Genomic DNA, 23,667 nt, shown 5'->3' with positions numbered 1-23,667 from the left:
TGTAGATAATGAAGATGATCTAAAGGCAAAAGTCAATTTTCAAGGTTTCGAGTGTGTGCACAACCACTATGAACTAAGAAGAAGACCTGTAAGAGCTCATAAGAGAGATAAAATTGGCCATGAATTGGAAAAGCAATTACCTAGAGCCATGTATCTGGAAACAATGAGCAAAATGGATGATGATGTTGTGCAATCGGGCTGTAGAGATGAAGTTCCAACTCCTCAAGTGTTGAGAAACATAGCCTTGGAAATCCAAAAGAAAAGTCGTCTTCATCATAATGAGATTATGAGTCTCCAGTTAATGGTGGCAAACAAGAAGAACAACCCAGAGGATGTATTGCAGAAAGTGATGTTACATCCAAAAGGTGTTTTTTTTATGGTCTTCCAGGAGCATTGAGATTTTCCAGAGCCGCTGTCAGGAGGACATACTTTATTTGGATGCTACAGGAAGTATCATGAAAAAAAGAAAGGGTTCGCCTCCTTTCTATGTTTACGAACTTGTAGTAAGAAATCCACGGAAAACATCCTCTCCCCTACCAGTGGCTACATATTTAACATGTGACCATACCACTGCCTCAGTTACATATTTTTTGGAAGCATTTCTGACTGATGTTGCAAGGGCCTTTGGGCGCAAAGCCATGCGTTCACCTTTAATGCTTATGTGTGATGGATCTATGGTCCTAATGCAAGCTATCTGTTTAGCTTTTGCAAAAAAAATCTCTCTGACACAATAAATCATTATTATAACATCGCTTCGGGGAAAGGAAACAAGGAAGACTTCGAGGTTCCAATTCTTCACAGATGCCTTAGTCATGTTATGAAGAATGCCAAGGAGATCTGTAAAAAGTAGTAAGTGTAGTCCTTTTAATACGGTATTCACTTGTTTGTTTTTTATTGTGACATGTGACATGGCATTTCATTTTTCAATTTGGGAAAACATTATTACTGTTTTGGAAACACTTAAAGACAATTTTTTTCTTTAACTGCAGTGCACCAAAGAACTACCATCTTGCAATGCACACTTTTGGAGTGTTCACTACTGCGACTTCATTGAAAGACCTCACTGACATGGTGCAAAGTGCAGCAGTTGTTTTTGGGAGTCCATGTAGTGGTGAGAATGTCGAAAAACATTTTCACAACCTTCAGTTGTTCATGCAGAAAGCCAATGTTGATGTTGATGGCAATGACAGAAACTCAAAAGCTGATGAGGACCTGAAGGTAAACCAAAGTCAATTTTTATTAAAACTAAAGGCTAAACTTTTGCCTCTTATATATCTTTTTAAATACTTTGGAATAGCATAATAATCACAAGTCACAAGTAATTTTAAATGTTTTATACAACATAATGTTGGGTTTTTAGATTATAGATATGAAAGATGAGTGTACACAATGTTCAAATCACATAATTATTCTGTTTTGTCTGTTGGCTAGGGAGTCAAGGGAAACAACCTCTTTGGGAGACATTTTAAGAAGCTCATTTCCAACACATCATTGGAGATGGATGGTGAGGCAAACCCTTACTACAGCAAGGGGCTCATGGAGCACATCAGCAAATATCTTCTTCCTTTTTCTGGATTATGGTCTGCAATAATGTTAGGTAAGCCATTTTAAAGTAAAAAAGTAATTAGTTTATAAAATGAAATTACACACATCAATATTATTCGAATCTTCAAAATCCAAAGGTGACCTTGGAAGACATGGCACTGGGAAAATGTATGAGCAGTACCACAACAAATACAATGCCTTAAGAAAGATCAAGAGACAAGTAAGACACCTGATTTTTAGTATATATACATATTTGTGTGGTGTGATTGAGAAACAGTGGGTCCAGAGGAGTCATCTGTATTGCAGATCATACAACATTGCACACAACAACAATGTGTATCTTTAAAAAAAAATCACATTTAATGATTTCTTAATTTGATTTTTCAGAATATTACTGAGAATAATAAAACGCAGGGGATAATGGAGAAGAGCCAGTGGGATCTGAAACATATCCGTCTACATTCGGGAAGGCTCACCAGGCTGGATGACTTTGTTGTCCAGTATCAAATCAGTCACACAGCGCTGCTGAAGGAGTACGAAGACTCAAAAAGAATGCTTCAAAGAAAGGTTTGCAAAATGACTGGCTGATGTCCATCAATGCTTTGCCGTTTCAAAATGGAACATTAAAAAAAAGTCTTCTTGATGTGGTGGGATATTGAGGTGCCCCACATTGTGATGTTATACAGTGGGGCAAAAAAGTATTTAGTCAGCCACCGATTGTGCAAGTTCCCCCACTTAAAATGATGACAGAGGTCAGTAATTTGCACCAGAGGTACACTTCAACTGTGAGAGACAGAATGTGAAAAAAAAATCCATGAATCCACATGGTAGGATTTGTAAAGAATTTATTCGTAAATTAGGGTGGAAAATAAGTATTTGGTCACCTCAAACAAGGACAATCTCTGGCTCTCACAGACCTGTAACGTCTTCTGTAAGAAGCTTTTCTGTCCCCCACTCGTTACCTGTATGAATGGCACCTGTTTGAACTCATCATCTGTATAAAAGACACCTGTCCACAGCCTCAAACAGTCAGACTCCAAACTCCGCCATGGCCAAGACCAAAGAGCTCTCGAAGGACACCAGGAAAAGTATTGTAGACCTGCACCAGACTGGGAAGAGTGAATCTACAATAGGCAAGCAGCGGCAACAAAGGAGTGGCTCCGTAAGAAGCATTTGAAAGTCCTGGAGTGGCCTAGCCAGTCTCCAGACCTCAACCCCATAGAAAATCTGTGGCGGGAGTTGAAAGTCCGTGTTGCTCGGCGACAGCCCCAAAACATCACTGCTCTCGAGAAGATCTGCATGGAGGAATGGGCCAAAATACCAGCTACTGTGTGTGCAAACCTGGTAAAGACCTATAGTAAACGTTTGACCTCTGTTATTGCCAACAAAGGTTATGTTACACAGTATTGAGTTGTATTTTTGTTATTGACCAAATACTTATTTTCCACCCTAATTTACGAATAAATTCTTTACAAATCCTACCATGTGGATTCATGGATTTTTTTTTCACATTCTGTCTCTCACAGTTGAAGTGTACCTCTGGTGCAAATTACTGACCTCTGTCATCATTTTAGGTGGGGGAACTTGCACAATCGGTGGCTGACTAAATACTTTTTTGCCCCACTGTAGCTTGGTTGCACCTGTGTGTCTTACTGGACATTTTTGTGTGTTTTGGTTTATTGTAAATTAAGGAAAATGTTGTCACAGCCTTTCACTTGTAATTCCTAAACAATGTTCAATGACTCATATTTTTGGTTCAGAAATTTAGAGTGGACGAAGAAAAATGGAAGGAACGTCGCCAAAAAAAGAAGAGGAGATATGTAACAGTATGTCACGATGAGTTGTGTGGCTGTCAGTGGCTGGACCCACGTGCAGGACTCGGAGACAAAACATTAACTTAAACGACGGCTTTATTTGCTGGAGAGTCACCTTTGGACGATACATAAACAACAACTTAAACTAACTAGACAGGAAATGCTGAAGGTAGACGACCATGGATACACACACAACAAACGTGGAGGACGCAACAACTGGCAGGGAAAAACACAGGGCTTAAATACATACTGAGGTGATTAGGGAATGTGAAACAGGAGGAGAACACAGCTGGGACTCATCAGACATGACAAGACAAGGGGAGGCAAAACTCAACACATTGACATAGTACACAGACTTTCAAAGTAAAACAGGAAACTGAACAGGCATGGACTAAACTAGGGGATACAGTGACAGAAATCAAACCCAAGAGAATCAAAACACATCATGAAAACAAAGATAACTAATACAAACAGAAAAACACAGAGCCCACAGACTCAGGACCGTGACACAGTACTCCGCAAGCCATTTCCTTTCAGGAGATCTTCAAAGACGGTATAAAATGTTGCGCAAATTTATCGTTCATATATAAAGACCAATAGTTTGCATAACATTTTTTGTATTTCTTGTACACAATATTTATATAGGTTGCTTCCTCTATGGCCCCGAGTTCCCCTGTGCAGACTGGTACACAGCAAATCCAGCATGTCCAAATTAACACTGTCGGATTTGATTTCAACACTATTAAAGTGTCTATATGGGTCCACACCAGAGAGTGTTAATTTAACTCTTTTTGGAGAGTTGGTACGTTAACTCTGATTTAGTGTTAAACACCAAATCTGTCTGGAGTTGATAATTTAACACTTGGTGTTAAGAGTTTATATATTAACTCTCAAAGAGTATTTTAGTTTAACTACGTAAGAGTTATCTTCTGATTCATTCTAAAAAGCGGGAATTTTACTGTTCTGAATTTCTAGAAATTTCTTTTGGAAATAAACATTTACTAAAAAGATGCAATGGTTTTTGAAAAACATTTATTCTGAACTGTGCACCACAATTTCAAAACATTTTCTGAAAGATGTAACAGTGTACATGTTCTCACTTTCATTAGAATTGTGTTTATCAAAAGGTCTGACATGGTAAATGCAAATAACAGCATCTCATCACTTATTTCTTCAATACAATATGCATGTCCTTCATTCATCACTTTGTGGAACTTCAACGCACTTCTGCTCTCCCCCATATTCCATCTTCACAAGCATATCCTGTGCGGAGATTGAATAAAAATTAGTTGACACTAATTAATGGCACAAATAATCCAGTAAACAATTGCAGCACAGTAAAAAAAAAAAAAAGGAATCCTCTTTGAGCCATTACTTGTGTAAAGTATTTTCCCAAAAGACAAAGACACAGGCAACAGGTAATACTGAACTAAATGTAAAACCTCAACCTTTTTCATTTTTACCTAAACCGTGTGCACAAAACTCTGGAGGGATCTATGCTAACGTAGAACCCAGTCAGGACGTCTGCTACTGCTGTTTGCTCGGTTTTGTTTTATGGGCGATCGTTTTCAGGCTTCAAGCAGCACCATTATACCAACATTTCACATTCTACACATTGTTTTAGGTGTATTTGACCAAAAGTTTGACTGAAAATTCACATGCAAGCTTTTTTTCAAGGCTGTGGTATTTGCCCGCAAACAATACCTTTCAGCTAGCTAAAACAGAATGTTATGCTATCAGCGAGCAACATGGCTAATGCCTTTCACACAGCTTTGTCTCAACTCCAAAGAGCCACAGAAGTAAAAGCTCATAATAATAATTGAAACAATCTTTGAAAGAATGACTTACCAAGCATGGCAAACAACTCAAATATGTAGAGCAAAATGTTCTGAAACGGCTTCACTTCAGCTTCGATTGGAGCCATGCTGGGGGCGGAGTCTGTGAATGTACTCTGTTGGTGTCATAGCCCCTCTAGGAGTTCAGAGTTAAGAGGTCAAGAGTTAATGTTTCCATTGTAACACCTCCAGATTTGACAGAGAAACACTCATTTTTAACACTTGATTTTAACTACTATCATTTTACACCTCAGAGTTACATTAAAAGAATGTGACTCTGCTTAGAGTAAAATTAACTCTACTTTTGCACGAAGACTATTAACACCAAAACATTTAACACTGTTGAATTTGCTGTGTAGAGTTGAGGATGTTACCTTGGAAACTCCAGAATTCCAAGTAGGATTGACAACTGCTAACATAAAGGATTCATCAAAGTAATAGTAATGCCTTCTTTTTCCATAGAAGATCCTTTCCATGACACAGTAATCAGTCATGGACACGTGTATGAAGGGCAAATCTTATTTATTTACATGTTGATATTCATGTTCAACTCATTCGATGTGAATATCCAGGATTTTGGTTGACTAGTTGTAACCTTAACTTAAGTGGGAGGCACCAAAATTCAAAATGAATGCAGTGATTACATGGTAAATTTTGAGAATAACTAAATAAATAAATATTTTTTCCTCAGTAGAAACTGAATGGGAAAAAGCATTCGGGAACATAGTTAGAGTATGGGAAAATTAACTTTGCAAGTGTTGCCATTACAGCTTTGAGTTTATATAGTTACCAGTGCTCAAGGGTGGCTGTAGCTCAGGCGGTAGAGCAGGTCATCTACTGATTTGAAGGTTGCTGGTTTGATTACTGGCTTCTCCTAGTCTGCATACCAAAAATCCAAGATACTAACCATAAATTGCTCTCCAGTGCATCCATCGATTGTGTGTGAATGTTACTTAGAACACACTTAGAAAAATCTGCTTGGGTGAATGCACAAGTTGTGTAAATCGCTTTGAGTGCTCAGAAGAGTAGAAAAGCACTTTATAAGAACCAGTTCATTTACCATTCAAGACTTGGAGTGATACATTTTGAATGAATTTTCCAAAGACATATTGTTAATAACAGTCCATAAACCTTTGTTAGAAATAACAAGATCATGTTCAATAGCTGGTAAGATCGTATGTTAAGTGTGTTTTTCTTGAATGAGGAGGTCCTGTCTTTGTGGAAGAAAAGAGACACAGAGGTTGTGGTTTCTGTGCTTCCCTCAACAAACCATGGTACGTCCATAATTATCCGCCACAGTGATCTGCGAACCCTTCGACCACACCTGTGGCTAACAGGCGAGGTATATCAATGATTAATTTAAGCACTCATAACCACAATAATTCGACTGTGTAATGTAATTCAATTAAAAGGACATTATCATGTAATTATTTATCATTAACACAATTTAAATTATATAAATTACATAGCTTTGTGTTTATGAAAATTCTTTACGTAGGTAACTGAAGGGCTTTTTCATTGTCTGGCAAAAAAGGAGCAAAAAGGGATCTACATTATGAACCATTACACAGCGGGCTTGATTTTCTTTGGTGATCGGACACAGCTTTCTCGCCAAAGCTTGCGGAACGTAAGATGACTGTCCAATGTCCATATAATTATGTTCAAATACATTTAGAAAGAATTACTGATTGAATGCTAATAGAATTCCACAAACTGTAAGAAATACATAAATGTTTTCTGACAGGTAAACTTCGATCAGTACCAGGCCATTGTCACGTTTGTTAACATTAAAAATGTACACTGGAAGTTTCTGGTAAGCAACAATATTATAACTTTAAAGCCTGTGTATTTTTTTAATGACGATATATTAATATTGTTTTAATGATTTATCTTTGCTACAATTCATCAATGCAGTGAATCACACTGTTTATCTCCTTGATCCTGCCCCAAGTTCATCAGAGGAGGAAGACTCTAAACTCACTGCACGTAAATTCAGGTACTTAGGCTTCAACACATTTTGTTATATGCAAATAGGCTTTACAAGTTAGTTTACTACAACTGCATTTTTGTAGAAGCTTTTTGTACCTGGCCCCACAATGCGTGTTTCTCTGTTGGCATCCTCTTGGCCAGGTCTCATTTGCAAAATAAATCAGTAAGGTTAAATAAAAATTATCAGGTGAACAAATTATTAAGACAATAATTCTGATGGCAAAAGAGCCAAAAGAGACAGGCCAAAAAATAAATAAATAAAAAATAAATAAAATTCTCTTTAATTCTGTAAAATATCTTTTTTTTTTAAATTAGGAAATATGACATATACCAAATTGTATTCTGCTTTGTAATAATGTGCAGTGATTACTTAAAAATGAGGAGAACCTGCCACGCAAAAACAGAATGGGTGGACATTAAATGGAAGGGAGGTGTCTTGACCCATCCAGTGCAGAAGGATGGCTTCAGCTGTGGAGTATTGGTGGTGATGGTAAGTGATGATAATATACATTTGTATATAATTTCTTACTTGTTTGCCATGCCATCATGCCATGGTCAGAAGAATATCCACATCCATAACAGTAGCTGTAATAGATATGAATACATCTTAATTCTAAATTTCACAGTATACTGCACAAATTAAGTATATGGTTAATACTTTGGTGCCCTAAGTCATGCAGATTTTGTGACATACTCTTTTTAGGATTTGCAAATATTAAGGCTGCACAGCGATTGCAGATAGTACTTATACTTTAAAGAGAGCAAGTCACCGTAGGGAATTATTTCCTGTGTCATAATGGTGCATTATCAGTAATCTCATTCTCTCACTGAGCACGCTCTGGTGAATGGCTAGCACATCATGATGCAGGTGGTATGTATTGTCCAGCATTGTGGTTAACTTGGAAAACATCCACATCTCTGACAGCACCTTACGAGACTGTAGGGCCACCCTGTGGACTCACTTTATTGAGTCTCTGTGGCACTAGCATAACACAGGTTGCGACTCTCCACAACATTTTTATAGAATGTACTGAGTATTGCCCAACAGATGTTAAAAGAAGTCAGCTGCCCACACATTGGAAGCAGACTATATCTAATAACTAGTAACTAGAGATGTTCCCTATTTCAGTTATTCATCAGCTTAAAAGAATATACATGGCTCTGGCCCTTACAATTCAATTCAATTCAATTCAATTTTATTTATATAGCGCCAAATCACAACAAAAGTCGCCTCAAGGCGCTTCATAGATACAGAGAAAAACCCAACAATCATATGACCCCCTATGAGCAAGCACTTTGGCGACAGTGGGAAGGAAAAACTCCCTTTTACAGGAAGAACCTCCGGCAGAACCAGCTCAAGGGAGGGGCGGCCATCTTGCTGGAACCGTTGGGGTGAGAGAAGGAAGCAGGAATAAAGACATGCTGTGAAGAGAGACAGAGGTTAATAAGCAGCATTATTCAATGCAGAGAGGTCTATTAATACATAGGAGTGAGAAAGGTGACTGGAAAGGAAAAATCAATGATCAATTGGGAATCCCCGCAGCCTACATCTATTGCAGCATAAGCTAAGGGAGGATTCAGGGTCACCTGGTCCAGCCCTAAAATATGCTTAGAAAAAAGGAAAGTTTTAAGCCTAGATCTTAAAAGTAAGTGGGAGTGTTATTTTTAACCCTGTCCATTTTGTTCTCTATGTTTACAGGTATATCACATAGTTATTCATCCACGATGTCCATTTCAACAACTGAGTGTTAGAAGTACCTGGTGTTCATAAAGACTTAAATCTATTATTGCTCTTTGTTTTTCATACTGTTTATGCAAGATTATAAACATCAGAAATTTTATATTGAGCAGAATTGTTTTTTTTTTTTTCACAATTAAAATTTTGAGTATTTCTCGGTAGATGTCACGGGCAGTGATGAAAGTATTTCCAGATTTTCCCGTCATGAAATTAAAAACATCAAAAGAGAAAATGGCAGAGTAAAGAAAATTGATGGCTGTGGAGATACTACAAGCATCAGGTTGGTTTGGGGGTGAATAAGAGAGAAAATGTGTGTGTATATATATGTATTTTGAATGTATATGTGTGCGTGTGTGTAGATTGAAATGTATTATTCTGTTAGTAGTATTATTATAGTGCACAATGGCACTTTATGCTGTGGTCTAATCAATAGAAATTTTTAAGTACACAGTTTAACATATGCATGAATTGGCCTTCAATTAAAAATGTCTATCTAATGTGTTTTGATCCTGTATTTTAGTTTTTGACACTAACAGCAACTGTGCCATGTACCATATTATTATTATACCATATTATTTTCCAGTTTCTGCTGTTTTGTATTTGTTCTTAGGGTTTGAGTTGTGTGTTTAGTGTTTCTATTGTCCCTACCTGTGTCTTTCTGTTCTGTTCGTGTTCCCAAGTTGGTATTGTGAAACAGCCTGTGAGTTTCCTGTTTTACTTTGTAGGTTTGTGTCTCGTTATGCCCATTAGTTCCAGCTGTGTCCCCTCCTGTCTGCCTGTGCTCCTCGTCGCATCGTCTGTGTCTCTTCAGCCACTCACCCTCACACCGTTACACTCTCATGCCAATCCAGCAACAGGCAATCCACACAGGGTCAGGGACGCGTCCAGGAAATCTAGGTACAGGAAAGAACAGGTCAGGAACTCTAATGAACAGTACTGAGAATCAACTCAATGATTTAGCACAAACTGAGAAGACTCAACAAATCACCAACCTGTGGCCTAGAGTGTCCTGGTGCCACGTGCACTTATGGACACTCTTATGTTCGAACATGGTGTTCGTTATGGCCAAGCTGTGGTTTGCACAGAAGTTCAATAACAAAACACCACTCGGGTTCAGGTCCTGGGGTCCATTCCTCCCAATCACGCCCCTCCAGGTTTCACTGTTGTTGCCCACATGAGCATTTAAGTCTCCCAGTAGGACCCTCCAGTGTCCCACCCAGGGACTCCAAGAAGGCTGGGTACTCTGAACCCCAACCCGGAGGCACAGATAACAAACCCTCTCATCCACTGGGAGGAACCCCAACATACAGGCAGCAAGCTGAAGGGACACCAGGATACCCACCCCAGGCCTCTCACCAGGGGCAACTCCAGACTGAGTCAGAGTCGAGCCCCTCTCCAGGAGGCTGGTTCCAGAGCCCAAGCCGTGTGTTGAGGTGAGCCTGACTATATCTAGCCGGTTCCTCTCAACCTCACGCACTAACTCAGGCTCCTTCCCCACCAGAGAGGTGACATTCAATGTCCCAATTGCCAGTCTTGGGGTTTGGTTCGCTCCGGGACGGCGCCCACAATGCACCCAACACACATTAGTTGGTATCAAATGAGCACAACTCATCATTAATCCCACTCCATGGTCCTTAGGGTGGCACAGTTGCTTCACTCTCTCCTCTTATTCCATTAGAAAGCATTCTGTATGTCCCTAATATAACTGAGAACTTCAATAAAATCTCTGAATCTAACAATATAAAAATGGCACCGAGTCTATGTCTGCATTTGTGTAACATTAATGTTCCACTTTAAGTTGGAGGTTTTGACTCCCACTTTTAAGTCCTTCTCTTAATGTGGACGATCATACAGCTGGCTTCTTGAAAGGGGGGTGGGTGGGGGGCACACTACAGCCAAACTACACAACAGGACAAATGAAAAGAACAATCACAACTTCTCCTGTATCAGTGTGTTGCAGTGATTGTTTAGTCTTACTATCACTCAGTGTTTCTCATCAAAGGCAGTGCAACTGTCTGTGACACTGTGGCACTCTGTCAAGATTGTTGCACATTTGTGTCTCCTTTATAAAGTCAAACAGGATTTTGAATTGTCTGACATTTGCACGGGAACCTGGAGGAGGGAGACGGGCCTTCTTCAGTTTCCTAAGAAACTGTAGTAACTCTAACTCTACTCTAAGAGAGAGATCCACTAATGCCTCGCACCAACACAAACTGGGTTCTGGAGTCAAAGAGCTGTTAGTGTTTACAAATCGAGCGCAGCGACAGGATTGTGTGTCAGAGACAGAATCTCAAAGATTTTTGTGACCCTGATGAAGACCCAATTCTGGACATTCAAACTGTGTTATTAGTGTTTTTAACATCTACAGATCATTATCCAGATATTTAATACAAATAAGCATGTCTTATATTTGTGTTTTATAGATTTGAACTCACATCTCCTGTGTTTAGAAAACAGCAGAACTTTTGTAATTGGCCCAAAAAACGAACCATGTCCGTAAGCGCTGTTTTGAGCCTTTTAGCAAATCTTGCCCTAAACAGCCTGTTGCTGTTACAAAGTAGAGAAAACATAGTGGAGTCTAATTGTTGCACCGTGGAGCTCAGCTGAACTCAGTTCTGGGAGTTGAAATCAACAGAAAGTGTTTCATTTGACACTGAAACAGTTTCTTTTCCATCCATGAAGGAAGCTTTTGTATTTCACTCAGCAAAATATACAGTCTGGACTGCACAACATTTCAGACTGCATGTGATCTGTGCAGAAAAACATCGAGCTTCATGGACACACGCAGGTCCTGCTCCACTTCCTGCTGTTGCCATGGCTTTACTCTCGTCTTGCATTCAGTCTAATTACAGCTTCTTATTCAAACTCTGCACGTCACTAATTCCTGGTCTCTCCTTGTTGAATACTTTTTATCTTCAGCTGTCCTTGAAATCATTGAAAATCATACAGTTATGTCTATAAGACTTTGGACAGAAACAACTTTCTCTAACTTTGGTTCTGTAAATTACAACAATGAATTTGAAATGATACAACTCAGATGTAGTTTCAGCTTTAATTCAGTGGGTTGCATTAAAATGTGAGGAACTAAAGCATTTTTTAGACTTATCCTATGGAGCCCCGCAGGATGTGCTGTATCAAGCATGCACCAGGACGAAGGAAAGACGGGTGGACTTCCTGGTGGAGCTTGCAAGAGAGCTGGCTCACTCTCATGTAGCTGGGAAGAAGGCAAGAAAAGAACAGTTGCTTCGGACACAACCCTCCACACCGAGCCCTGGAAAAAGAGCCATGTGTCAGGTCAAACACAAATGCAAGAACAATCATGCCACTGTGCGATGTGTTCACTGCTACAGATACACATGTGGTAAATGCAGACTACAGATACCATGGCAGTGCCAGGATTGTGAGTGATTGCTGAAAATGTTGAAATGTACTCACTCACTTTTTATTATTATTTGTAAATATGTGTACAAATGGTTGGTTTTTTTGTACTGTTTTTATCAATAAATCTCAGCAACAAAGGAAATACACCCATGTGTGTTGATTTCTCCCTAAGATGGCAAACTGAAACACAAGTTTCCTTGTGGCTCAGGAAACTAACCACTCCAAGTTGGTGACTTTTGGAGATTTATTTTCCTGGATGATTGAGAATGCATCAAGACGAACACAAAAGGAAGTTCACCGCTTTTAGCAGCTCCCCCCCAGACAAACAAAGAGGCAGTTGGCAGTTAGAAATCAGCAATCATTCACACACCCCCACTCCCCTCCAGAATTCTCAGGTAACAACCTAATTTACATATGAATGACTAGCCAATTTAGCTTCCACTTGGCTGAAGCTAAAGCTTAGCTAAAAGCCTACCAGCCATTTGGCAACTCAGCCCATCACACGTCCACGTCTCTCCTTGTTTATTATGAAAGGGTTGTGTTTCCATGTTCAGTGTGTTTCATTTTGCTTCCCCTGTGGTGTCAGGTTCATTTGTGTCAGCTGTGTTTCACGAATTTGCGTGTCATCCTTGCGCAGGGGCCATGCTAATCTTCTCTGTATCGTATCCAATTTAGTGTACGCTGTGTTTCCACTTCCCTCCTTTCTCTTCTGTGTATTTAAGTCCGCTGTCTTCCTCTGGGCAGTGTTGGTGCGTTTTCCTCCGTTCACGTTATTCCGGGTTTCAGGTTATCTCCTGATTCTGTTTAGGTCCATGTTCATGTTCATGTTTTTTCATCAGAGTTTCTCGCATGCACCTCCTCGGATTCATGTTCATGTTTTTCTTGTCATAGTTGTCATAGTCATACCGAGTTATTCCCAGGATAGGTTTTAGTTTTAGTTTCCGCCCCTGTTTGCTGGGCCTTGTTTTGTGTTCGTGTTTTTCAACCTAATAAATGGTTTGTTTTTTTGTTAAGATTCAGTTCCATCTCTCCCTTGTCTGCTTCCGGGTTCATATTGCAATCACATCAGCCACAGTGACAATAAACTTATTTTGATTTTTAACTTTCTTTATTTTTTCAACAATATTATGTATATATAAACATTTTGCATCTTACAATATAAAGCCTGGATCCTGCACATATTGCACTTTGAACTTGAACTGTGTTGTCTGTTTATTGGAGATTGTACTACTTGAATTCATTATCCTGGTGATATAACACATTAATTCTCCATTTGGAATCAATATAGTATATAATACAGTATCTGTCTATCCATCTATATAGCTATTGAATTGAACTGGAGTGAATGGAAGAGAATTAAATAATGGATTTCATGTTCATGTTTATCTATGTTGTAACAGTGACGACTTGAGACATCTGTTTGGCACTATATGAAGAGAATTAAATAAAATTTAAATGAAAATGATATTAACTGTATTTATACATTTTATATTTTTGGATGAGACACTGTCAGTGTGCTGTTATATAACTCAGGTATTTTTAAGGCCTGACTGGTGGCATTGGTGCCCATTGCTTTACTGTGCTGTTGGATGTGTATGTGGGCTATCCCTTGTACCTGACATTTGATTGGGCATCACTGTGTTGCTATGGTATGATCCTGGTAGTTGTTGTTAATAAAACAATAACAAATTCAAATTCAAACATTGCTGCATTCTTCTGTCACTGAGGATTCCAAACCTGCACTCAGTCTCCTCATTACTTTGGTATTGAACAGACAAACTTTGGAGCTCCTGCAAACTTTATTCACAAACTGCAAATATTTTACACAAATCTGCGACTGACAACAAGCACAGAGACTTCAAACAATCACTGAAGTAAGGACTGAAAGATTTACTTTAAAACAATAATGATTAAGACCTTTTTCGTAAGGTTGTTTTCCCTTGATTGCCAGCTGTTACTGTTTTTATCTTCATATCTTTCATATTTGTCCACCTAAACAATGCTTTAATGATACAGTTTGAGAAGTTTGATATGAATTTATCCAACTGACTTGAAACTGAAACTGACAACTGTCCTGTAATCTTACACAGAGAAACCAAATCCTGCGTCTTTGCCTTGACAGACGCCTAAAATGGCTCGAGCTGTGGTAAGTTACCCTTCACTGTGTCTGTTTCTAAACATTAAATCGTGTGAATTTTTAAAGAAAAATCCAACAACAACAATAATAATATGTAACAGAGCAAAACGTCAGATGACTTAAATGTTCCTCTGCAACACAAAGTCAAAGTCTGCCTCCTCCACAGGCAAAGGAGAAGCTCCCACGCTCACCCAGTGCAGACCGTTGTGCTCTGGACAATGAAGTTCCCGCTTTCATGTTCCGACCTATCAGCGCACCTGCATGTGAGCTCCTAAGTCCACCACCTGCTGATGCCAGCTTTCAGTCGAAGGACACAGACAAGATCATGCATCCAGATTTGAAAAACGATCATTCATCCCTGGATGATGACGTGACATTTTTCATGTGTCCTACTGATGCTCCTCTGCCTCCGAGACCTCCACCCACTGCAGAGGTAGGTCTCTGCAGAAAGCGCAGATATTCTACTGCTTTTTCTGTTAATGATGAAGAGGAACATTTGATGCCTAAACGCATGAGGCTGATGAGTTCTGATGTACCAGTTTCTTCAGTTCCTCCACCTGCTGATGCCAGCTTTCATGCAAAGGACACAGACAAGATCATGCATCCAGATTTGAAAAACGATCGTTCATCCCTGGATGATGACGTGACATTTTTCATGTGTCCTAGCGATGTTCCTCTGCCTCCGAGACCTCCACCCACTGCAGAGGTAGGTCTCTGCAGAAAGCGCAGATATTCTACTGCTTTTTCTGTTAATGATGAAGAGGAACATTTGATGCCCAAACGCATGAGGCTGATGAGTTGGGATGTCTCTAAGTCTCCAGCTGCTGAGAAGGAGTATGTTTGCTTTACGTGTCCTGAAGACAAGAGGTCTGAGTTACCTCTCAGCTCCCTCCAAGGCCATCCACCATCACAGGTCAATAATAATGACACTGACCAGTGTACCATTCTGCTGCCTCCTGAAATCCCAGTGCCTCCACCCACTGCAGAGGTAGGTCTCTGCAGAAAGCGCAGATATTCTACTGCTTTTTCTGTGGAGGATGAAGAGGAACATTTGATGCCCAAACGCATGAGGCTGATGAGTTCTGATGTACCAGTTTCTTCAAATCCTCCACCTGCTGATGCCAGCTTTCATGCAAAGGACACAGACAAGATCATGCATCCAGATTTGAAAAACGATCATACATCCCTGGATGATGACGTGACGTTTTTCATGTGTCCTAGCGATGTTCCTCTGCCTCCGAGACCTCCACCCACTGCAGAGGTAGGTCTCTGCAGAAAGCGCAGATATTCTACTGCTTTTTCTGTTAATGATGAAGAGGAACATTTGATGCCCAAACGCATGAGGCTGATGAGTTGGGATGTCTCTAAGTCTCCAGCTGCTGAGAAGGAGTATGTTTGCTTTACGTGTCCTGAAGACAAGAGGTCTGAGTTACCTCTCAGCTCCCTCCAAGGCCATCCACCATCACAGGTCAATAATAATGACACTGACCAGTGTACCATTCTGCTGCCTCCTGAAATCCCAGTACCTCCAAGTCCTGCCCCTGTTGGAGTTCTAGAAACTGTTGATTTTCCTTGTGTTGATAATTAAATACATGTTTGTGGTAATAAATACATTTTTGAGCAAATACGCGTTGAGATGATTTGGTTGATTATGATGGTTATAATTATCCAAACAGTATTATTCCTAATAAGATCTTTACTTTTTATACTTATTTTCTCCATGACCTATTTTGATGTCTGTTTTGAAGATCCACTCATATCATGACAGTATGCTTATTCTCAGTAGAGTGTATAGCCACATGTGAACAAATAATAAATTAAAGTCACTCATTAACAACTTACCACATACGCCGGAGCTGAATTCAAGATGTAAGCAGACGTTTCACAGATATCTTGGTTGTCTTTCCATTTCCTACACTAACAGTATCCTGAGAATTGGCTTATAGAGCTGATATAAAGGTGAAATTTGATGACTTAATCGAAGCATCATCAGCTTAAATGCAAATGAATCCACTGTACTTGAGGTAACCTAACACTGACCATGAACGCCACAATCACTGTGCGCCAGTCCAACACAGTGCTTTACTGTGAACTCACCACAGTACTGCAAACTAAAGTGTTTATCTTCCAGTCCAATCCAATCCATCTTTATTGAGAAAGCACTTTAAAAAACCCAGGACAAAACCAAAGTGCTGTACAGTAAATGAGTTAAGAACAATAGAATAAAACATAACAGTAAAAAAATAAAACACATAATACATAAAAAATGTAAACAGCCCTATATTTCAAAACAAGATAAAACAGCAAAAATAAACTAAAAAACTCAAACTAAAAACCAACATCTTACAAGGTGTCAAAGGTCAGGGTGAAGAGATGAGTTTTCAGGAGTGATTTAAGAACAGGCAGAGAAGAAGCCTGTCTAATCTCTAAAGGCAGATCGTGTCACAGTTTCAGAGATGCTGCAGCAAAAGCACGATGTCCTCTAAGTTTACGCTCAGTCCTGGGAACATTCAGGAACAGCTGATCAGCTGACCTGAGACAGCGGGTGGGTTTATAAGACTGTGGCAGCTCAGAGAGTTAAGATGCAGCTAGGTCATGGAGAGCTTTAAGAGACATTAATACCAATAAGCTGCTAACATGATGTTGTATTTTATTTACATGTCTGTTTTAGCACTTTAACATTTGCATCTGTCTAACTGGCTAACCATGCAAGACTATTGTAAGCATTGCTCTGTAATAGTGCGACATTTTGGACCCCAGGAGGTCCTTCTGTATCTGCACGATGTTTGACCTGCAGTCTTTATAGCCGCCTATGTATATTCTTTTAAACCTTTTTATTGTTTTTAAATGATAGTTACGGACCAAATGTTAAACTATATAGTTGAATATATAGTTAAAGTGTTTCTCTAGATACAGAGAAAGGTTTTACATCAAAAGGTCATCTGTCTGCATATAAAACAGAAGCTTTCATGCAGATGCACTTCCTGTTTAGAGACTTTGAGGTTTAGGTAGTGACGGGGGTGATTTACTGAGCGTGTAAGTTTTCCTCCTGTCAACACACTCTACAATGCCGCCCACATGCCACTCCTGTCCAGTCTTGAAAGCAAAACATGTATGTATAGTATAAAATGGTGAAATGCTGATTTCCATGTTTCAATTGAATCACTTGATTGTAATCAATTGATTGCAGAGACTTTTGTCAAGACCCTATAGAATCAGAAGTCCCGTGAACATGCACTAATAAAAGCTGCAGTTGTAATAAGGGATAAAGTGGTGTGCACAATGTGTGTTTGCATAAGATGTCAGTAATGCATTCACATTAAAATCACAGGGTTTCTTTCTTTTTCTTATTTTTCTTACATATCATGTAAAAAAACACTCCTGCAACATTTTTTCTCTGCCACAGATTTAGGAGAGGAAGAGTCCAGCATTTCAACACCTGTGCAAATGTTAGTTTATTTGATAGGTGCATCAGTAGTAATTATTTAAATTAGAGTTTTCAGCAGTGTTGTTGTATTTACAGCAAAGTGCCTGCAAAGTGTAAAAACTAATTAACTGATGATACTAGACCCTTAAAAGAGATAAACACCACTAGTCAAGTCATAATGGCTACTTACAAATACATAAGCACTCAACACAACCCACACAGTGATCTAATGCACAAAAACAAAGGAGACTTAAACTGGCTGAATCAATTACTGTAAAGAAAACATGGAGGAAGGCTTCCTGTGGCGTCTGGCTGCAGTATAGGTCATAAACCTGCCTCCTGCATTACAGCAGACAGGTCAGGGGTCAAATGAAAAGCAAAATGTTTACCTCAGATTAGGGATGCACCGATACCACTTTTTTGGAAACGAGTACGAGTACTTGCATTTCAGTACTCGCCGATACCGAGTACTTAATAAAAACATGATTTAAATTTACAGGTAACAGCTTTAGTCCTATAATTTAACAACAAAAAAACAAGGGACTGGTTTGGAATTAAGAACATTTATTTAAAATGAAAAGCATGTTGTATGCAACATATTACAGAATAAATAATTATAAAAAAATGTAAACAGTGACAGTGCAACTCAAGTATTTTTCAGTTTATTTTAAACTCTGCCGCTTTGGACAACACAAGGGGCATTAATAAACATCTTTGCCATTTAGTGCACAATATGTGAATAAACTAACAACATCCACTGACATAGAACTGTGGCAGTCAGTGCAACTGAGGTAGGTATTAACATCAAGTCTAAGATGACTCACTAAATGGAGAGAAACAGTGAGTGGCAGGGTTTTTTAAGAAAAGTAGCTTTTCTGCATCATCAGCAGTCAGACTGTTTCTGTTTTCATCTATAATGTGTGACACTGAGCTAAAAAGCCTTTCACTGTCCACACTGCTACATGGGGCTGAGAGCTATTTACAGGCTATTTTAGCCAAAGTGGGGAACCTGATTTTGTTGACACCCCAGTACTTCAGAGGACTGTCTTCACGAGGGCTTGGGGCCTCTCCGAGGTATGTGTCGAGCTCAATGGCAGCACCTGCTGCCAGCGGCAGCCTGGGCCTTGAGGAACAGTTTAGCAGGAGGTTCTGCAGCTTCTGCCCGACTCCCCTCTGCCTCACCTCTAGAAGCTCCTGCTTCAGGTGCAGCTTGGCCTCTGGAGCAGTGTTGTTGGAGAAGAAGTGATCTTTATACCTGCACAAAATTCATAAATGTATTAATATGTGGAAAAATAGGACTGATGTCATGTAATACGTGCTCTTCCAGCGTGTCTGTATGTCCTGCTGCAGTCTCTTTATTGGCTGGTTGAGCTGTCCCTGAATGTCCTCGAGGCGGGAGTAGGCTAAGGCGTTTAAAATGTTTAAAATGCCCAACTATTTTCCGTCCCACTGCTTTAGCATCAGCTATGCTCCTCTGTGCTAATAAGCGTGGGTAAATAAGCGTGGGCAAACTCTTTGTACTCGTTGTCGTGTTGGGATTTTAGGTGCTTGATTAAATTACTTGTGTTAAATGCGCTACCTTTTGAGCCTCCTCTGGACAATTTCGATGAGCACAATTTGCAGTCCGTCTTTGTTTTCGTGTCTTCGTTCACTTTGAAATAGTTCCACACGGCTGACTTGTCTCGCCTCGCCTTCTCCCCGCTCTGAGATGCAGCCGGGGCCCGGGGGCGGGCACTCGGTGCCTGTGATTAACCCCTTACATGCCGCTCAAACATAGACAGGTCTCAGACCGTGGTATCGGTCCTCGGTATCGGGGAACTTTTAACGAGTACTTTAGAAAATGCGGTATCGAGGCCGATACCAGATACCGGTATCGGTGCAACCCTACCTCAGATTAAATATTTCCCAAAGTAAATTGGACTGAACTGGCCAGTTAAATACACGAGGGGATAAGAATAGAAAAAAAATATCTAAAAACAAAGAATGAAAACCAACTATTAATTTAATACTTAAGTCTGTGAAGGTTCTCAGTCATCCAGGTCATCGTAGTCTAAGGAGCTTGGAAAGAAAAGCGTCTGGACTTCTTGAGTTGCTTGAAGACGTTTCACCTCTCATCCGAGAAGCTTCTTCAGTTCTAAGGGTCAATGGTGGGGAGTCCCAGACTTAAAACCAGTGGGAGTTTCCCCCCAAAGAGGGACAAAGGACCCCCTGATGATCCTCTACCTAATCACACGAGCCAAGATGTGAAAGCGGATGTGGGTCCTAATCAGCCAGGGTTTCGGGTGAGCTCATTGTGAAACCTGGCCCCACCTTATCATGTGATTTCCTGAGGTCAGATGGCCCAGGATGTAAATGGTCTGAGATCCCTTCCCAGACGCCTTAACGTCCAGTGAAAACAACACATCATTTTCTCTCCAGTTACCCTCAGCAGTCCAACAGACCTCCAGCACCAGTAAAACTTTAACCAGAAATAGTTTATGGGACATGTGTCGTTATTTATGTTTGTGGAAATGTGCATTAAAATTAAAATAAAGATGCTGGTGTCTGACGTTACTGACTTCCCAATTGTGTGGCTTCTGGTGTGGCCTTCACAATTCAATTTTCAATTCAATTTTATTTCTCAGCGACAAATCACAACCTCAAGGCGCTTTATATTGTAAGGCAGACCCTACAATAATACTTACAGAGAATAAGCCCAACAATCATATGACTCCCTATGAGTGAGCAGTCTGGAGACAGTGGGAAGGAAAAACTCCCTTTTAACAGGAAGAAACCTCCAGCAGAACCAGGCTCAGGGAGGGGCGGGGCCATCTGCTGCGACTGGTTGGGATGAGAGAAGGAAGACAGGATAAAGACACGCTGTGGAAGAGAGACAGAGGTTAATAACAGGTATGATTCAATGCAGAGAGCTGCATTAACACACAGTGAGCGAGAAAGGTGACTGAAGAAGAAATACGCATTGCATCATGGGAATCCCTCAGCCACATACACCTGTTGCACTACACAACAAATGCAAGCATGTCAGTTTTATTCATTTTATGCTCATCTTCGTACAAATTTTAAAGGTAATGCAGTCAAAACTTTGTAAGTATCTGAGTGCTTGGATGAAGCGGTTTGATGACGTAACACGCTATTTTAGTTTAAAATACTTATAATGTTATGATAAATGGTAGTTTTGTTGTTACTTTTACAATATTATCCATCCTTCAGCTTCAGCGAACATGACAGTTAGCAGTGTAATAATTCCTCTGTGATAAAGAAAAATTAGCTTGTTTTCTTTTTGTGTGGGAGCTGGCACAGTGTTTCAACTTTACAGCCTTTTAATATGAAAGTCCTGTCAGTACACTTCCTTTTTACATCATTTCACACTTGCCCCGTGAAGGGCAACAGTCTGACGTCTGCTTAGCCAGGAAAGCTTCAGCTTGTTTCTTTCCGCACATCTTCCTCTTCACTGTCGGTGGCTTACAGACATGTTAACAAGCATGGACGTATCAAAACTTTGCTTGATTTTGCTGTTACCACTAGCTGTGTCCCATGATGCTGAAGGTAATACAAGGAAACTATTTTCATTATGCATTATTAATATTTTTAAATTTATAACCTCCTTGCTTTTAGTTTAAACTAAACACATTATTATGGGATTAAAAAGATGGTTTAACATTCACAAAATATAGAAACTAAAGTCCTCTCTGACACAGGCTGAATTTTGTATTTACCGTATTTTGCTGCCCCTGTTTACAGAGACTGTTGTGAAGACAGTCAGGAGAGAACACGATGTCACTCGGATTTGCAACAAGGAAAGTCAGACTACTATTGTTTTGATTATCTGTAAGATCAAAAGACAGAGGGACACAGGAGGAGAGTGTCATCTGCTGTATCGACACGGAGAGAACGTTACTCAGGAATGTGACCCCAGGTTCTCAATAACAAAAGAAAATCAGACTGCCTTTCTGGAGCTGACCAGTTTAACACCAGCTGATAGTGGGAACTTCACCTGTGAGTGTACAAACACTGAAGGGACATATATTGTCCATATCAGTGTCACTGTGGAAGGTAAATGCATTTTGGTTTCTTTATCTGACACAGTTATTCAGCACTGTGTTAGCATTGTATTGACCTGCTTATGTGTTTTTTATTCTTGTAATTTGTTCATTTCTTTTCTTCTTATTTTCACTTACAGCAGTTTAAATACTCTCACTGACTCATTTATCAGGTACATCTTTGAACCGAGTTGGACCACCTTCAGCCATCAAACATGTCTTCATTTTTTGTGGCACAACAAGGCGCTAAAAACATTCCTCAAAGATTCTCAAGACATATTGAAATTACATCATCACACAGTTGCTGCAGATTCGTCAGCTGCTCTTACTTGAAGCAAACTTTCCGTTCCACCACATCCCAAAGGTGCTCTGCTGGATTGAGATCTGGTGACTGCGCAGGCCGTACATGATTTGAGCGCCGTGACATGGTGTGGTATCCTGCTGGAAGCAGCCATCAGACGATGGGTATTTTTTGGGCATAAAGACATGAATGTGGTCAGCAAACAACCTTCAGGCAGGCTGTGGTGTTTAAATGATGCTCAGTGGTTACTACAGGGTCCAAGTTTGCAAAGAAAATCCTTCACAGAGCATTACACCACCAGCAGTCTGAACTGTTAGAAATCAACTCATCGGGCAAAGGCCATCGTTTTTTAGTCTTCTGTTGTCCAGACTTGCAAACTGTAGCCTCAGCTTGCTGTTGTTAGAGGACAGCAGTGATATCCAGTGTGGTCCGCTCTGCCTCAAGGTTTGATGTGTAAACAGCATTTTTACCCAGAGAATCACAGCTCACTGGATATTTTCTATTTTTCAGACCATTGTCTGTGAACAGAGATGATTGTGTGGGAAAATCCCAGCAGATCAGCAGTTTGTGAAGCACTGGGACCAGTAACATGTGCCATGTTGCTCTGTTTGAGCATTGATTTGCTGACATTTTATTATTTTATTAACCTTTATTTAACCAGGAAGATGAAGCTGACATGTGATTGACAAATGAAATGAACACTGAAATATTTGTGTTACACCCTGAACAAGTATACCTCATAAAGTGGCCAGTGAATGTATATAAGCAGTTGGACCAATTTCAGTTCATAGTAATATTCAGAAAAGATGCAAAAGAAGAAGAAGAAGACAAAAGAAAAGAGCACAGTGACAATATTTAAAGCTCTGTGGTTATAAAACTGGGGTTTCATTACTTCACTCAGAGTTTCAGTAGACGTAAACTGTGTTTTGATTTGTGTTTTGATTTCCAGGAAATGAAAGTAAATGATTTTACTGACAAATGCATCTTTTCAATGATTTAGACACAAACGAGGCCCACACTTCAGCAGACAAATCTTTTTCCGTTTATCTGCCCGGTGTTGTGATCATCTTTATAACTGGAGTTATCGTGGGATTTATCTACTGGAGGAAAAGTAATGGGTGAGACTATTTTTGCTGCAGTAATTCAAAGATGATATAGATGTAGAGAAAGTAAAAGGAAACATCACATTTCAATAAGTGAGAATTCGCTGTATGTTAAACATCATGTCTAGAATGAACACTTTTTATCCTTCCAAAAATAATTATCATTATTAAGAGAGAAGATAATATAAATGTAGATGTTCTTACTTGATTTTTCTCTGTTTGAATGTGAATAGTGTTACACTAATGCTGACATCCTTTCTTATCAACGTGGCTGCTTAAGGTCAGGAACATCTGGAGTGTCTGTACCCTGAAAATCCCACGGGTTTGGTGAGCAATTTAATTGCTACGATCCTACAG

At 39.7% G+C, this 23,667-nt stretch overlaps 3 protein-coding genes and 1 non-coding gene across 4 annotated transcripts; 3 read left to right on the top strand and 1 right to left on the bottom strand.

Moving 5' to 3' along the window:
• Positions 1 to 987: 987 nt before the first annotated feature.
• LOC113016599 (uncharacterized) lies at positions 988 to 3,891 on the top strand. Its single transcript, XM_026159532.1, has 5 exons — positions 988 to 1,218; positions 1,432 to 1,597; positions 1,683 to 1,765; positions 1,933 to 2,112; positions 3,306 to 3,891. Exons 1-5 carry the CDS (start codon positions 1,015 to 1,017, stop codon positions 3,444 to 3,446), a joined length of 774 nt encoding a protein of 257 aa, XP_026015317.1. The 5' UTR covers positions 988 to 1,014; the 3' UTR covers positions 3,447 to 3,891.
• Positions 3,892 to 12,894: 9,003 nt separating this feature from the next.
• LOC113017060 (U6 spliceosomal RNA) lies at positions 12,895 to 12,998 on the bottom strand. The gene has a single exon (XR_003271389.1). It is a non-coding gene; the product is annotated as a U6 spliceosomal RNA (small nuclear RNA).
• Positions 12,999 to 13,841: 843 nt separating this feature from the next.
• On the top strand, positions 13,842 to 16,022 carry LOC113016581 (uncharacterized). The gene is made up of 4 exons (XM_026159482.1): positions 13,842 to 14,176; positions 14,393 to 14,448; positions 14,606 to 15,427; positions 15,661 to 16,022. Exons 2-4 carry the CDS (start codon positions 14,434 to 14,436, stop codon positions 15,745 to 15,747), a joined length of 924 nt encoding a protein of 307 aa, XP_026015267.1. The 5' UTR covers positions 13,842 to 14,176; positions 14,393 to 14,433; the 3' UTR covers positions 15,748 to 16,022.
• A 5,291-nt stretch (positions 16,023 to 21,313) lies between these two features.
• LOC113016557 (cell surface glycoprotein CD200 receptor 1-A-like) lies at positions 21,314 to 23,621 on the top strand. The gene is made up of 4 exons (XM_026159459.1): positions 21,314 to 21,412; positions 21,608 to 21,919; positions 23,208 to 23,325; positions 23,591 to 23,621. The coding sequence occupies exons 1-4, from the start codon at positions 21,337 to 21,339 to the stop codon at positions 23,619 to 23,621; spliced, it is 537 nt and encodes a 178-aa protein (XP_026015244.1). The 5' UTR covers positions 21,314 to 21,336.
• The last annotated feature ends 46 nt before the right edge of the window (positions 23,622 to 23,667 follow it).

The sequence above is a fragment of the Astatotilapia calliptera genome, chromosome 23 (genome assembly GCF_900246225.1).
Source record: "Astatotilapia calliptera chromosome 23, fAstCal1.2, whole genome shotgun sequence".
NCBI lineage: Eukaryota > Metazoa > Chordata > Actinopteri > Cichliformes > Cichlidae > Astatotilapia > Astatotilapia calliptera.
The sequence above is the reverse complement of the archived record's forward strand: the minus strand, read 5'-3'. Positions and strand labels throughout refer to the sequence as shown.

Excerpts from the sequence above, each read along its gene's own strand:
- LOC113016557 (XM_026159459.1), top strand. The coding sequence starts at position 21,337 with ATGTTAACAAGCATGGACGTATCAAAACTTTGCTTGATTTTGCTGTTA. Across the intron at positions 21,920-23,207 it reads TATCAGTGTCACTGTGGAAG|ACACAAACGAGGCCCACACT; the intron begins GTAAATGCATTT and ends TCAATGATTTAG. Across the intron at positions 23,326-23,590 it reads TACTGGAGGAAAAGTAATGG|GTCAGGAACATCTGGAGTGT; the intron begins GTGAGACTATTT and ends TGGCTGCTTAAG.
- LOC113016599 (XM_026159532.1), top strand. The coding sequence starts at position 1,015 with ATGCACACTTTTGGAGTGTTCACTACTGCGACTTCATTGAAAGACCTC. Across the intron at positions 1,598-1,682 it reads ATGGTCTGCAATAATGTTAG|GTGACCTTGGAAGACATGGC; the intron begins GTAAGCCATTTT and ends CAAAATCCAAAG. Across the intron at positions 1,766-1,932 it reads TAAGAAAGATCAAGAGACAA|AATATTACTGAGAATAATAA; the intron begins GTAAGACACCTG and ends TTGATTTTTCAG.
- LOC113016581 (XM_026159482.1), top strand. Across the intron at positions 15,428-15,660 it reads TGCCTCCACCCACTGCAGAG|CGATGTTCCTCTGCCTCCGA; the intron begins GTAGGTCTCTGC and ends CATGTGTCCTAG.